At 41.1% G+C, this 15,508-nt stretch overlaps 2 protein-coding genes and 1 pseudogene across 8 annotated transcripts in view; 1 reads left to right on the top strand and 2 right to left on the bottom strand.

Moving 5' to 3' along the window:
- ZNF398 (zinc finger protein 398) overlaps window positions 1–3,504 on the bottom strand; it is a 38,758-nt gene extending 35,254 nt beyond the window's left edge. Inside the window, exon 1 of the mRNA XM_001368746.4 lies at window positions 2,844–3,504. Within this exon, the coding sequence (XP_001368783.2) occupies window positions 2,844–2,867 (24 nt within the window). The 5' untranslated portion in view covers window positions 2,868–3,504. The remainder of the gene's footprint in view (window positions 1–2,843) is intronic.
- Window positions 3,505–4,487: 983 nt separating this feature from the next.
- On the top strand, window positions 4,488–5,058 carry LOC130454609 (60S ribosomal protein L17-like; annotated as a pseudogene).
- Window positions 5,059–6,938: 1,880 nt separating this feature from the next.
- The window catches only part of LOC100014413 (gastrula zinc finger protein XlCGF58.1-like), a 61,752-nt gene continuing 53,182 nt past the window's right edge, over window positions 6,939–15,508 (bottom strand). For 2 of the 7 annotated variants that reach the window (XM_056799852.1, XM_056799853.1), the window contains exon 4: window positions 7,728–15,250. In XM_056799852.1, coding sequence (XP_056655830.1) covers window positions 13,245–15,250 — 2,006 coding nt within the window. In that variant the 3' untranslated portion in view covers window positions 7,728–13,244. Of the gene's footprint in view, window positions 15,251–15,508 lie in introns of all 7 variants that reach the window. The other 5 variants (XR_001625052.2, XR_008912339.1, XR_473178.3 and 2 more) reach the window with 5 other exon arrangements.

Here is a 15,508-nt window from a genome sequence, read left to right as displayed (position 1 = left end):
ACATTTATGCAGATAACAAATGTGGGTCACTCTGATGATAGGGACATTCCTTCATTTGTGAGCTCTATAAGAGTGATGATTGTTTCATTTTGTCTTTATATTCTTATTTTCTACAAGTGTCTTGTATACATTAAGTGCTTAATAATTTGAAGAAATGAGGCAACTCACACTTACTCCACTCCCATAAGATCTTGCCCCTATATCCAAATGACTTGGTCTCTTCATCTGAATGTCCCATTGGTGCTTCAAACAATACATAAATTTGATTGCCTTCCCTTATATTTCTATTGAGAGCATCACCACTGAACTCATCATTAAACTTGAAACCTCAGAATCATTTTTAAGCCTACTCTTCTCTTTTACTCCCTGCATCCAGTTGCCAAGTCCTATCAATCCTATCTTGGCAGTATTTCTCTGTCCACTCTGGCTGTACTCACCCTAGTTCAATCTCTTGTTTTCTAATATAGACTATAGCAGTTGCCCAAATCCATGCCTTGAGATTATACCTTTCCAATCCATCTTTTACAACAGAGTCTATAAAACCTATCTAATACACTGCTTTGATTAAGTCATTTCACTACACAATAATCTTTGGTATCCTCCTATAATCTCCAAAACAAACTCCAGATCCTGGCAATCAAACCCTTCCACAATCTAGCTCCAACATATTTTCCCAGTCTTATCTATAATACCTTCCCAGTCAAAATTGACTCTTTTCTCTATGCCTTTCTCATTTTGTTGTAATCACCTTTGTACATTTGTTTGTTATTCCCTCATAATTCCTCCTCCGATAACTTCATTTATTAATGTCCCTCTTTCCCTTCAAGACTCAATTTAGGTATCTCTTCTTTCATGAAAACTTCTCTGACACCTCCCAGATAAAAGTAATTTTTTTTCTTCCTCAAATTTTTCATAGTACTTTACTCAGACTTCTTTTTTTTGCAGTAATGGCATTCTCCCTTATAACTTGGTGATTTCATTTCTTTACTATTATTACCATTTCTTTACCATTCTAAGTTCTTAGAGAGTCTGTCTGTCTCTGTCTAGCAACTAATAATCCTTAGCTATCACTCCTGGCTATAAATCTATGATACTATAGAGGGCAATGACCCATTCAATTGTTACATCCCAGAACTCATACAAGTACAGAAGTAACTGGATGAATCTCAACTATGAACCTGGATTCTCATCCTTATCTTGCTGCATGATATAGAACAAGCTCTGGAACTCAAACTTCACCTTTGGACACTTATTAGCTATGTGACTGAGAGCTGTGAAACAATATTAACCATGGAGTCAAGAGTATATGGGTTAAAACATGCATCTGTCACCACCTGTGTGACCCTATGTAAGTCACGAAACTCCCTGGCCTTCAGTTTTCTCATTTGTAAAACAGGAAAGGAGTGAAATTTGACTATATCCTCTTTACAGCCCTCTCTAGTTCTAATTTTATAATCCTATTATTATGGGCAAATCACTTAAAATCAGACTATTTTCATAGATACAAAATGGGGATAATAATTTGTACCACTGACCTCTCATGGTCAACTCAAACCTCACTATAACTCTTTGCTATAATAAAGCCTTTCTTCTACCCCTGGATCTCATCCCAGAGGGCCTGGTTCTCCAAGTAGAGGCCTGGTTCTAAACTATCATTTCCAATACATCTCTTCAATCTCCTAATTTTTACAGAACTATTATGTTACCTCAGGACTAGAGGGATATCAAGAAATTCTTATGTATTTAAAAGGAGTTAGTTAATATTAATAACTAATATTTGTAAAGCACTTGCTATGTGCCAGGTGCTTTGCAAATATTATCTCACTTGATTCTCACAACAACTTTGGAAGGCAGGTGCTATTATTATCCTCATTTTATGGATGAGGAAACTGAGACAAATGGAGGGGAAGTGACTTGCCCAGGGCCACATAGCTTGCTGTGTCTAAGGCTAAATTTGAATTTAAAATTTCCTAATTCCAGGGTTAAAGTTCTATCCACTGTGCTACCTGCCTGTGCTCATTTAATAAATATTTATTAAGTGCCTACTATGACCAGGCACTGTGCCAAGAGCTTCCGGATACAAAAAATAGCTCTTGCTTTCAAAGAGCTCAGTCTAATGAATCTGGGAGTTCTACATGCCTAAGGAGACCATTTATGAAAGAGGCTAAACTTCTTTCCATCCCTCACAGTGTTCTGGAAGATTGTAGGTTTTGATGTTATGACATCCTCGTTCCCTCTCTTTTCCCTTCCTTTCCTCTTTTCTTCCCTACCCTCTCTCTCCCTTCTTCCCCTCCCTCTTCTCCTTCCCCTCCTTCTCTCCTTCCCTATCTCCCTCCCTCTCCCTTTCTTTTCTTCTCCCCTTTTTCTCCACCCTCCTCCATCTTTCTTCCCCTTCCCTCCCTCCCTCTCTCCTTCTCTATTCCTCTCTCTTTCCTCTCCCTCTCTCTCTGTTTCTTTCCCTGCACAATGAAAAAAGATTCCCATGTCGCACCTTGAGGCTGCAGAGGGACTATGGGTGGTGACAAGAGGGACAAACAAGACACATCCTCCTAAAAACCTGGCCAGATTCATAGGGCCTCCCTAGAGCAGGACCACAATGCCAGGTGGAACGAGCATTCTTTCCCGTCCTCCCTCTCCTCCATCTGACAAAATCCTGGGCTGTGGTTGTTCCGATCCTTGGGGCGCCCTTAGGACCAAGGGGGGAGGGCGCGCTGGAAGGGGTGGGGCTGCTGCTGTCAGTAGTTGGGGCCTAACTTTGCTCTGGAGGCAGGTCCTCCATCCTCTTCCCTGGGGGGCCGCCCGCCCCGCTCCCCGGCTGGGCCCCGCACGGGGGCATCTCTCACCGGAGCAGGCGCCGCCTCAGCCATGGCCTTCCGTCTCGTGCCCTGGCCCCGAAGAGACTGAGGCGCGGGTGGGCGGGCTCTGGAGCGTCTGGCTCTTCTCCTTCCCCTCTTCTCTTGCCCCGCTCCCGGCACCTGCTGGGACTCCTTACGGCTGGCTCGACCCAGACTCCGGGGCCTGCGTTAGGGAGGTCAGCCGAGGAAGGGCGCGGGGCCAGGGACCCGAGGGCCGCTATGAGCTCCGGAGGCCCTGCCCCGAGATGCGTAGCTTCCGCCTCCGCAGCCGCTGCGACCTGGCCCCAAACCTAGCCAAGCTCGGCTTCCAAGGTCCCGGCTCCTCCGCAGCTGCCCAGCTGTTGCTTTGTGGACCCCGAGTGCACTCTGGGAACAAGCTCCTTCCAAGACACTCGGGCTGGCGGCCTTCCCTTAGGTCCGGCCCCCACAGCGCCTTCTGCTGGGTGTAAGAGCGAACAGCAGCCGCGCCGCCTCCTACCTCCACGAGAAGCCTCCAAACAGAGACTGCTCTGCGGCTGTGGCGCCACAGGTGCGTACCCAGAGAGCGTTTACCTCGGAGCCTATTTAAAAACGCGAACCGCCGCCGCCGCCGCCGCAGCTGAGGGGACGCGGAGGCAGCCATCTAGGAAACGATGCTCATCTCCTCCTCTCCCCTCCCCCACTGAAGGAGGGACTTGGGTTACACGCCAGTGGGAAGGGAGAGGTGCGGGGCTGGGCTAGGCGGGGATGAGAGATGGGGTCCGAGGGCGGCCAAGAAGTCACCTTGGGGGATTAGCAAAGCCTGGGCCTCGGTCAGTAACGGGGCTTACAGCCCACCAACCTGCAAGTCTAATCTAGGCCAGGCAGGCACCTAGCACTGAGTGTGTGCGTGATGCACATGCACACACTACACGTACACACACAAAATGATACTAGGTCTGCATGAATATATCTATAAACATAAATACTACTGTTCTGTATACACGTGTGTACAACATGCACCCATGCACAATAAATGCTACTGTATCTTTATACACACTATGCTACCGTCCGTATAAACGTGGGTATGTACATACAACACAATAAATGCAAGTGTGTGTGTATATGGGATATATAGACACACAAATGCTAGTGTCCCTGTCAGTATACATATATATAAACAATAAATGCTAGACTGACCATATAGATTTATACACAAATATTTACATATACATATATGGGCACGTTTATTATAGTTTTATTATTTATTCATTTTCTTATCTTAGCACACATATTTAAGGTAAAAAACAACCCCGAGTCCCAAAGTTTCCAGGTAACGAGGGTAGGCAACAAGCAGACTATGTGCAGAAAAGAATTGGGGGTAGTCTCAGGAGGAAGGCACTAAGATTAAGGAAGACTGGGCAATATTTTATTTTTACTTACTTTTCACTGGGTCTCTATTTCAATGTTTGCAGAAACCAGGGTCATTGCCCTCAAGCCCATTACATCTTTAATCTCAGAATATCTGTTCTAGCAGGCCTGGTTAGGAATCCTAGGAAGGAGGTAAGTAAGGTCTGGGCTCTTCAAAAAGGTCGAGTATGGTCTTGAACCAGAGAACCCCACAAAACTCATGAAAGTCAAAGGGTCCACTTCAAGAATATCCATGAAACAGCCCAAGCTATTGAGGACATGCATATCTGAAAATCTACCAAGTATTTGAAAAATGTCACATTGAAGAAAGTTTGTTCCTTTCCATAGATAAAATCGTGGAGTTGGTGAGTATGCTCAGGCTAAGCAGTAGGGTTAGACAGGGTCATTGGCCCCAAAAGAGTTCTGAATTCTTATTGCATATACTTAAAAATACATAGAGTAATGCAGTACATAAGGGTTGGGATGTGTATTCTCTTGCCATTGAACATATCCAGGTTAACAAGGCTCCCAAAATTCAAAGTTGTACTTATAGGACTCAGGTTCGAATCAGTCCACACATGACTTTTCCTTGCCAGAGTGAAATGATACTTACTGAAAAGGGGCACATTGTCCCCATACTAGAAGAGGAAATTGCTCAAAAGAAAAATATCTTAAACAAAGCTGAAGAAACAGAAGCTTTTGGCATGGGAGTAAATGTGACATTATTAAGCAAATAAAATGAGAAATAAAAAGTAATGTCTGGGTTCTTAAAGGCAGGAGAGGAGTGAAGTGTTACTGTGACCCCTGAAGATAAATTGATAATCAAAAAAGCTGGTGAGGGAAGGTAAGAATCAGGCAAAATATGTTTCAAGTAACAGATTGCACTCAAGACTACAGATATTATCAATTAGCAAGTAATTTATCAAATATCTAACACACAATGGACTTAACTTCAAGCCAAAAGGTAAAACAAAGTAAAAAACAAGGCTCCCTGCCCTCAAGAATTTTCCTAATGAGCTGAAATAAAACAAATATTAGCAATACAAGTTAATCAACAGTTCAAGAGAAGTCCTAATTGCCAAATGTATGATTCTGGTGTAAAGGCTATAGAAATTCCAAGGAAGATTAGAGCAAGGTGGTCTGGTAAGGAGTTAAATTAAATCTTAAAGAAGGGGCAAGGGATTAATCAAAGGAGGTGGTCAGCCCCAGAAGTCAGTATAAGCAAAACGTTTTGAGAAAGCAGATTTGCAAGGGTTAGGGAGAAAAAAATGGGACAGCAGTTCAATTTGAAGAATTTCTGTAAGGTTAATCTTGTTGGGTCTCTGGTTAAAATCTGGTTGTTTCTTTAATGAATGGGACTCATTCCCTGTCCTGGTGGAATTTTAAATCATCCTGGAAAGGTCATATAATGAAATAATAGTGCAAGACCATGTCTTTTTTTGTGACATTCTGTGTCAGACACAGACACAGACACATTCTGTGACAAATGAGAGATCCAGCTTGGAGGAGTTCAAAGAAAAAGGAAGCTAGTCAGGGAAAGCTTCCCAGAGGAAAGACTTGAGCTAATCCATGAAGGATGGATAACACTGGTATAAATGGAAAGTAGAAATTCTAGGCAGAAAAAAAAAGAATAATGTTAGAAATAAGCTTGGCTTGTTCAGGGAGTTGTGAGGTCAAACCAAGATTATTTCTCTTATCTTGCCAACAGCTCCTAACCTCTTGAGAAATGGTTTTCATCTTCATTATGTTGACAGAGGCCAAATAGGGAACTTTAAAAAGCCTACTACTACTACTACTAGATACATAGCACTTACTATGTGTCAGGTACTGTGCTAAACATTTCATAAATATCTCCTTTGATCCTCATAACTCTGGGAGGTAAGTGCTAGTATGATCTTAATTTTACAGAAGCTGAGTCAAAAAGAAGTAACTTGTCCAGTGTTTCATAGCTAATAAGTGTCTGAGGATGGATTGAACTCAGTTTTTCCCAATTCCAGGCCGGCACTCTCTCCACTGTGCTACCTAGCTACCTAGTACAGAGATAAAAGAAAAATTACCCCAAATAAGGAACATAATAAGAATACCATACCTTTTTGCAATGTTTTCTACTTCAAAGAACTTCCATATGAACCTACCCTGAGAGGTTGGATTAGAACAGGTCTTTTGACACAGTAACTATGGACTTCAAAATTTGCCTCTGCTTATCCAGAGTTCTTTGCTATAGTTTTTTGTTTATTTTTTCAAACCCTTATCTTATGTCTTGAAATCAATACTAAGTATCAATTCCAAGGAAGAACAGCAGTAAGGGCTAGACAATTGGGATTAAGTGATTTGCCCAGTCACAGCTAGCAAGTGTCTGAAGCTAGATTTAAACCCAGGACCTCCTATCTCTAAGCCTAGCTTGCTCCCTGAGCTACCCTTCAACTGTAGTTCTAGTTCCTGGCTTAGTTCCTTCAAAACAATGTGCCCCATTAATCAGGGCTTTTTCTGGCCCTTTTGGGAGGAAGCTGAAGAGTCTTGATGCTCTTCTGGTTCCAGCATTACTTTCATGTTTGCCAGAAACATTCAGGACTTCAGAAATCATTTCCATCATAACTGCCATACAATGATCAAGGAATAGAACGGAATATCTAGTACTTATTAACTGGGAGCAACAAAATTACACTATGGTACCCCAAGGAGGAGGCTGAATTTTCCCCAATTGCACAAGTATACTTTTTGGATTCAGAGATACTTTATTCATTATTAACACAATAAAAGGCTAATAACATCAGCACATGAAATAAGAATTGGGTTTTAACACAGCAACTGGGATCACACTATGGAAGAGCTAGAGTGAACACATATAATTGCTACCCATTCACTGAGCTTTAAGACATTTCTATGTGATTAGGTATATTTCTTTTAAAACCTTGCACCATAACACTCTGCATGTGATCCCTGTAGAAGAACTCAACTTTTGCCACATATTTGATAGGCTGGGAACACAAGAAAATGGCCACTGTATCAGCTGGGCCAAGTAGCAGAGGAACCCAAGCAATCCCTGTAAGTTTTGCCCAAAGGTTTCAAAAAATCTAAACATAATTATTCCCAAATAATGAATTAACAATTCTCAAAAAAATCAATGAATGCATATTTACCATAGTTCATATTTTTTCAGCCTTTAAGATGCTAAAATGTTTTTTCCCACAACAATTCTGTGAGAAAATAAGTAGTATAAATATTATTATAGTCACTGCCATTATCCTTAGCCAGTTTCTTTTACAGGAATAGATGACCTTAGACTAAATCCTTTTAAAGGAATTTTCAGAGAAAAGCAAGGACAGTATATTCTGTATATAATTGTAACTCTGGTAGTCGTTCCCCCCAACCCCCCAAGCTCCTCCACTGCGGACAGGAAGACTCTTGGACAGTGGTAATGCAGGTGTTGTTGAATTATTATTAACCTCATCATGGAGAAACTTGTCGTGTTTGGTGCACCAGAAATGCAAGAGTCTCTCCATGTTACTAACAAAATGAAAGGACAACACTGTGACAACTGTAGTTGTAAGAATCCATTTCCTTCAAAGTCTTCTTATGAGAAATGTAACTTCCACCACTAAAGAAAACCAAAAATAAACACAGAATCAAGATCTGTTTAATTTGAACAGTTATAAGATCAAGCACTGTTAGCCTTTTTTTGTGTCATGGACACTTTTGGAGTCTGGTAAAACCTATGGACCCCTTTTCTCAGAAACATGTTTATAAATGCCTAAAATAAAATACATGTGATTATAAAGGAAATCAATTATACTGAAATAAAGATGTAATCTTCCCTGCCCCCATTTAAGTTGACAAACTTCAGGTTAAAAACCATTGTATTAGATATAAGATCAGGCCTGATGACAACAGGGTCACAGTGGGTCATGGTTTCAAATGTTCAGTAATGCCAACCCCATATCTTATGATCTCACAAATGTGGGGTGGGGGATAAAGAAGTAGGGGGAATGGAAGGAGGCAAATAGTGATAGTAGCTGAAATGAACTGCTTAAGGAACAATGCCTATACACCTTTTATATTTTCTCAAGCCTAAATCAAAAGCACAGACACTAAGTAAAGAGGCCAGAGTAATGTGATTTCACCACTTAACTCAAGAAAATGTCTACTGGAAATGGAGGGGATATGGGCTTTAGCAAGTTTTTTCATGAACACACAGAATACCCAAGGAATTTTTCTTTCATTCCTTTTTTGGATACTGGGCCTCCCTATCTCACCGAGGCTGGCAGTGCAGCAGCCACTGATAGGCCTGAACTCACTGCTAATGGAAACAATGACCTATTTTATTTCTAACTTGAGCCAGTGTCCCCCTGTCTGGGGTTCACCATATTGGTTTTACTTAGTGTATACACTTGATCCACTTCAGCCCTACTTGTAGCTGAAAACTCCTAAACATAAGTGATACATTCACCTGCATCATCTTCCCCATAAACCAGGACTACAGACTATACCACACCCGGCCTCTACTTTATACATTCATTTCCTACCAGGCTGCACTCTTCTGGACTTTATCAATGCTCTCCAGAATCTTATCATCCTGCCTCCTCAATACCTCTTGCCCCAGAGGCTCCCTTTCATTGGAGATTGGAGAATGGACAGTGCTGAGTTCCTCCCAGATCCTCCATTTATGAGGAGGACCCAGGGCATCAACCATATCATCTCCCACTGGGCTGCCCTCTCCTGAATTTCATCATACCTGCAGTGCCAGATACTCTATCTACTTCCCCCTTCTCAGCTTCTTTTTATGTGTTGTCTTCCCTCAGTGGGCAGCTAGGCGGTTCAGTGGATACAGTAGGAAAATTCATCTGCCCAGGTTCAAATCTGGCTTCTGTCAATACTAGCTGTGTGATCATAGGCAAGTCACTTAACCCTGTTTGCCTCAGTCTCTTCACATGACCTGGAGAAGAAAATGACAAACCACTCTAGTATTTTTGCCAAGAAAATCCCCAGTGGGGTCACAGAGTCAGCTATGCCTGAAACTACTGAGCAACAACTTCCCCCATTAGACTGTGATAGATCAGATTTCCCTTGAGAGCAGAGACCATAAATAATAAACTTTTTTCAGTGCCTTTGTATCATGCACTCTAAATATAGAAGAAAAAAATAAAGTCTCTCAAAGAACTTACAATTTAATGAGGAAACTAAAAAACAGGAAGGAGGGAGAAAGTAGCCACTGCAGGAGTATAGTGAATTTGGTCAATGAAGTCTCAGAGGAGTCCAGGCAACTAAGAAACGACATGTCAGAGCTGAGTTTTCTTCTTAGGAGTTCCTGGCCTCATCCCCCAGAGGTAGTGGGCTGATGATGTTATACCAATAATGAGTTTCCTGGGGGCTAGAAGCCTCTTTTGTCTTTCTATCACTAGTGCTGAGCAAAGGGCCTGACACACAGCAGGCACTTAATAAATGTTTACTATGTGGTCAACAATGTTACTCTCAAAGATGACAACCACAAGACAAGAGAAGAGCAAAAAAGTAGGGGACTATGAAAAGACTATCAGTGTGCAAGGAGGGGGTTAGATGACCACCTTTTGGTTTTCTTTCATTTAGTATTATTCTTACCCTACTTTTCTAGAGGAAAACTAACAGCTGTTAAGAATGAAAAGTCACTTACCAGGACTCCAACTGATCAACTATAACACTCAGTCTCAAACATAGTTTAGGATACGCTCTCTTTGTAATCCCTCACCCCAGAGAGATTTTAAGTAATCAATGAGCTAACTTTAAAATCACGCTGGAGGTAAACACTGACTCCTGCCACTTTATACAAGTCTTGGCTTACAAAACTACTGGGAAGAAACAACCAAAAGTGAAATTCATTATTTGACATAATCAGTTTAAGAATCCCATCACAGCAGAGTATGACATAGAATTAGAGCTGGAAGGGACCTCAGAAGTCAGCCAATCTATTTACCCTCATTTCATAGATGATGAAAATAAGACCTAAAGTGTCAAATTGATTTTCCCAGATTCACACATAGATTACTGTTGCTGTCGTCCGTTCAGTTGTTTTCATTCACATCTGACTCTTTGGGACCTTACTTATGGCTTCTTGGGCAAGATGCTGGAGTGGTTTGCAATTTCCCAGCTCATTTTACAGATAAGGAAACAGAGGCAAATAGGGTTAAATGACTTTTGCAGTCATACTGTTTAGGAAGTGACTGAGGTCAGATTTGAACCCAGTCTCCTGTAGCTCCACGTCTAGCACTCTACTGTTGCCAGCTAGTAAAAGTAGTCAAGTGGCAAAATTAAGATCTGAACTCAAATCCTCTGATGCTAAATTCAGCCCTCTTCACTACCAGGGAATCCAAGTTTTTCAATAGCGGGTTATATGATCAGAAATTTGTGGACTGAATTACTTTAGATATTCACTTACAATTCAGTTTCAATATTTGCTAGCATGACAGTTGCTCTTGTGATTATTGGAGTTAGAAGGAACTTCAGATGTCATTTAGTCTAAATCAAACTGTCATTTTACAGTTGAACATAAGGCCCAAATGTTAAATGATTTGTTCAAGACCACAATGGTTGCAAGAAGCAAACTTGGTCTACTGATCTGGATTTTCTAATTCCAAGGCCAGGACTCTTTCTACTATGCAATGTAGTAGCTCCACTGGCCTACCTTTTAATTAGGTTCAGTATTTTTGGCTAAAATTTCAAGCAGGCTGAACTCCCTATTTAGCCCTTTCACAGCTTTCTAGTGATCATTCTTACATCATGCAGAGTACCATAGAAGTATCCCTATTTACAGATAGGAAAAATGAGACCCCACGAAGAAAAAAGTCAATTATCCCCAGTGAGTTTATGAATGAATTGGAAATAGAGGTGTTTTAGACTCTTTCCATTCCTCCTCTTTGTCAGTCAGTCCAATGCAGCTAATACTTATACTGCATCTTAAGAGTTTATAAAATACTTTATAGTATTGTTTTGATCCTCATAATCTTGTGACACAGATGCTAATATTATTACCATTTTATAGATGTAGCAACTGAATACAATAGAGGATTACATAGTTAAAATGCAAGTTTTATATTCATCTCATAATCTTAAGGAGTAGGTCTATGTTTTGTGGTCATACTCCTATCTTACTTACCCCCAAAGGACTCCAAATTACATTGTTCATCAGTACCAGAGATGTTTCTGTTTTTATTGAGTTTTCTTTATCACTAAGTTACAGTCCTTCCCTTCATTCATTCTTGGAAATCAAGAACTGATTTAGAATCTACACAAAGAAGCCACAAAGAAGCTGTTTTAGTTCTTTCAATATTATATCTGAAAAGCTTATTCAAAGTTAAATTGTTGTTGATTCCCTGTATGGAAAAAGTGTTAGCTAAAATAACCTTGGGAATCATCTGGTTCGGGATCACTCATTTTACAGATAAGGGAATGGAGGATTGGAAAAATTACAACCATGCCCAGGAACACCCATCTAATTAATAAAACTAGAACTAGTACCCAGGTCTCTTGACTACTCAGGTCCTTCCCTTATACCAGAGTCTCTCATGTGAAGAGTACAGAAAAATGGAGTCTCAGGAAGTCATGAATGAATATATACTTATATTTTCCAGTGTGATGATTCCAAAATTATTTTAAGATTTTAAAGTTTATTATTTGATACTACAAATGCCACATGGCATGTAATATGTATTTATGAAGTAAATTGAGTTTTATTTTGTATAATTTTTAGTGAATTAAGTGACACTCCTTTGAAGTTATACCCTAGAGTAGTGATGGTGAACCTTTTAAAGATCAAATGCCCAAATTGCAACCCTCACATTGCATGTGAGCCATCCTCTTACCCCAGAGGAGGGAGGAAGTACTCCTATTGGGCTGCTAGGCAGAGGGGCGGGTAATATGAGAAATGTCCTTAGGTGTGGTGGAGAGGGGAAAGGAAGCAGTCACTTTGGCATGCATGCTACAGGTTTGCCAACATGGCCCTATAGTATCAGAAAACCAAAGCTAAGAATAGATGCCAAGCTCCAAATCTATATTTCACAACTTGGTACTTTTCCCCTTGGATAATCTATCACCCAAATCCATTTCTCAGCAAACCATTTCCCTTCCCAACAACCCCACTTCTGTCAGCTTCATTATAGCTCCTCTCATCACTCTTTTTCCCTCCTTGACACCATGGAGTTGTAATTATACCTCTGACTTCTTTTCTTTGACTCCCATTGCTGTATCTTTCAGATGATTTCTTTTAGTGACATAGGGAAATCTGAGCCATTTAAAACAGATAGTTAAACGAATATGTCTCTGGCCTTCATTTAGTTTTTAAGAATCTGCTACCTTCTGGTCTCATTCACAACAAGATGGTATGATTTTAATGGCTTTTTTCCCCCTGGTGTTCCTAGGATCCTCTACAGTTTTGAGTATCTCAGTCAACATGAAGAAATGAAGGCCTGACTTTTCCAGATCTCTCTTCTTGCAATATGTAGGCGATCTACTTGTTTAAATAAGAAAGTATCTCAAAACTAATTCCTATTCTCTAGTACTTCAAATCCTTCAATATTCTAATATTTGTTTTAAGATTGATGTTCTAATTTTCTTGGACCTTCTATATACGTATTCTATACAGCTACCAGCCTCTTGATGGCCTTAAAAGACTAATTTTAATACTTTGCATCTCAGTTTGTCTGTATAGTCAAACACATATACTTGTTCATTCTTAAATTATAAATTGCATTGCCTGTCATCCAGTGAATGTATTCTCTCCATTTTGAAGCTGATAAGGTAGATAGTCCTACTTTTTGGAAGTTATGTAATGACCCTAATAATAGCTGGGGTGTATTTGGAGGGTAGGGTAATATGTCTTTGGGTTGCAAATTCTAAGTTCCGATTCTGGATTCCAAGAGATCCTTAGTGATCCAAACTGAAAATGATTCCCAGTGAAATTTCTTCTGCTCACCAGGCTAGTCTGCCCACTGCTGTCATAGTTCTGCTGCATTTACTTTATGATTCTCATTCTGTTTTAACAGCAACAAAACTCTAATGACTGGAATGGCCAGCACTACTAGGATCAATATCTGACATACTTAGGGAACTGTATGATTTCAACTTGCCATGCAATTTGAGGTGAGTATTTAGTGCAGATTTCTGAGTGAAGTCCTTGCCACACTCACTACAAGAGAATGGTCTCTCCCCATTGTGAATGCGCTGGTGGACCTTCATATCAGCCTTCAGACGAAAGCTCTTATCACACTCTGTGCACTGGAAGGGTCTCTCTCCTGTGTGTACAAGCTGATGGTTGAGCAGGTGTCCTTTCTGGTGGAAGCTCTTGTCACACTCAGCACAATGAAAAGGTTTCTCACCTGTGTGTACTCTGAAATGTTCGGTGAGTTTATACTTTTGAACAAAGCCTTTACCACACTCACTACAGGAAAATGGCCTCTCCCCACTGTGGAGGCGCTGGTGGACTTTCATGTAAGCCTTCCGACAGAAGCTCTTGTCACACTCAGGACACTGGAAGGGTCTTTCACCAGTGTGTACAATCTGGTGTTTGAGGAGGTATTTCTTTAAACGGAAACTCTTGTCACATTTTGGGCACTGGAAGGGCTTCTCTCCAGTATGCATTCTCATATGAGTGGTAAGTTTATACCTTTGAATGAAGCCTTTTCCACACTCATTACAGGAGAATGGTCTTTCCTCACTGTGTTTGCGCTGGTGGGCCTTCATGACAGACTTCAGGCGGAAGCTCTTGTCACACTCGGAACACTTGAATGGTTTTTCCCCACTGTGCACTCTGATATGAATCGTGAGTGCAGACTGCTTGGTAAAGCCTTTGCCACAATCAGTGCAGGTAAATGGCCTCTCCTTACTGTGCAATCGTTGATGAGCCTTCATAACAGCCTTGAGGTGGAAGCCTTTTTTACACTCAGGGCACTGAAAAGGTTTCTCTCCTGTGTGTATAAGCTGGTGGGTGAGAAGGTCCCTCTTCTGGGAGAAACCTTTGTCACATTCTTGGCACTTGAAGAGCTTCTCCCCCACATGACTTCTAATGTGGGCATTGAATAAAGAGGGTTTGGTAAAACCCTTGCCAAGACCAGATTCAGAAAATGGTCTTGCCCCACTATGCCTTCGGTGGTGGGCTTTCATGACTGCCTTAAGGCGGAATTTCTTATCACACTCAGGACATTGGTAAGGTTTTTCCCCACTGTGTACTCTGATGTGCTCGGTGAGCTTATATTGCTGGGTGAAGCCTTTTCCACAATCACTACAGGAAAATGGCCTCTCTCTGCTATGTAACCCCAGGTGGGCCTTCATGACGGCCTTCAGACGGAAGCTCTTCTTGCATTCAGGGCACTGGAAAGGTCTTTCACCTGTGTGCAGACGTTGGTGATTGAGCAACTGTCCCTTTTGTCGGAAGCTCTTGTCACAGTCAGGGCACTGGAATGGTCTCTCCCCAGTATGCAAACTTTGATGGTTGAGTAATTGTCCCTTTTGTCGGAAACTCTTGTCACAGTCAGGGCACTGGAAAGGCCTTTCACCTGTGTGCACAAGCTGGTGGTTCCGCAAGTCCACCTGGCGCCTGTAACTCTTTTCACACTCATTGCATTGAAACCGTTTTTCTCTTAGGTTAATCCTTTGGGGTAACTGAAGATCAGATGGTTTATTGAATTTCTTCTTGAACTTTGGGAATTTGCATGGTTGGTCTTGGTAACAGCTCTTCTGGTGACTCACCAGGTGGTCATTCACCTGGAAACTTTTCCCACACACAGGACAAGGATAGATTCTTTGTTCTGGGGGGGTTTCCTGGACCTTAGGAGAACCCTTGCTTTGGTGGAATGGCTCTCCCTCACTCTGGGTGGATGGTTTAGTGCTATAGACTTTTTCCATTTTAGGAAGTGTGTCCTGCAGGAATTGGATTCCTGATGTGACTTCAGGTCTAGAGCAAAACTCTGTCTTTTTCTCTGACAAAGATCTAGATGAGTCCTGGCTTTGAAGGCCATGTAAATGACATTCCTCTTTGTCAATATTCACAACAGTTTGGTCCCCTGAAATGAAAAACAAAGATCTTGTCCTTACTCATTTCTTTATTATAATTCCTTCCTTTAATTCTTATTTGTTAAATCTACTCTACTCTGACATTATATATATAGAAGTCACTTGATATCTCTATTCCAAAATTATTTTATACCATTTAAATTTTAAACTATATGTTGCCTTAAAAAAAGTCAAACTCTTTTAGAAGAGAACCATTTATACTGAGTAGGGAAATCCTTATGGCTAAAGGGACAAAATGTCTCTTTTTT

The sequence above is a fragment of the Monodelphis domestica genome, chromosome 5, assembly GCF_027887165.1.
Source record: "Monodelphis domestica isolate mMonDom1 chromosome 5, mMonDom1.pri, whole genome shotgun sequence".
Taxonomy (NCBI): Eukaryota; Metazoa; Chordata; class Mammalia; order Didelphimorphia; family Didelphidae; genus Monodelphis; species Monodelphis domestica.
This window is presented reverse-complemented; position numbering and strand designations above follow the sequence as displayed.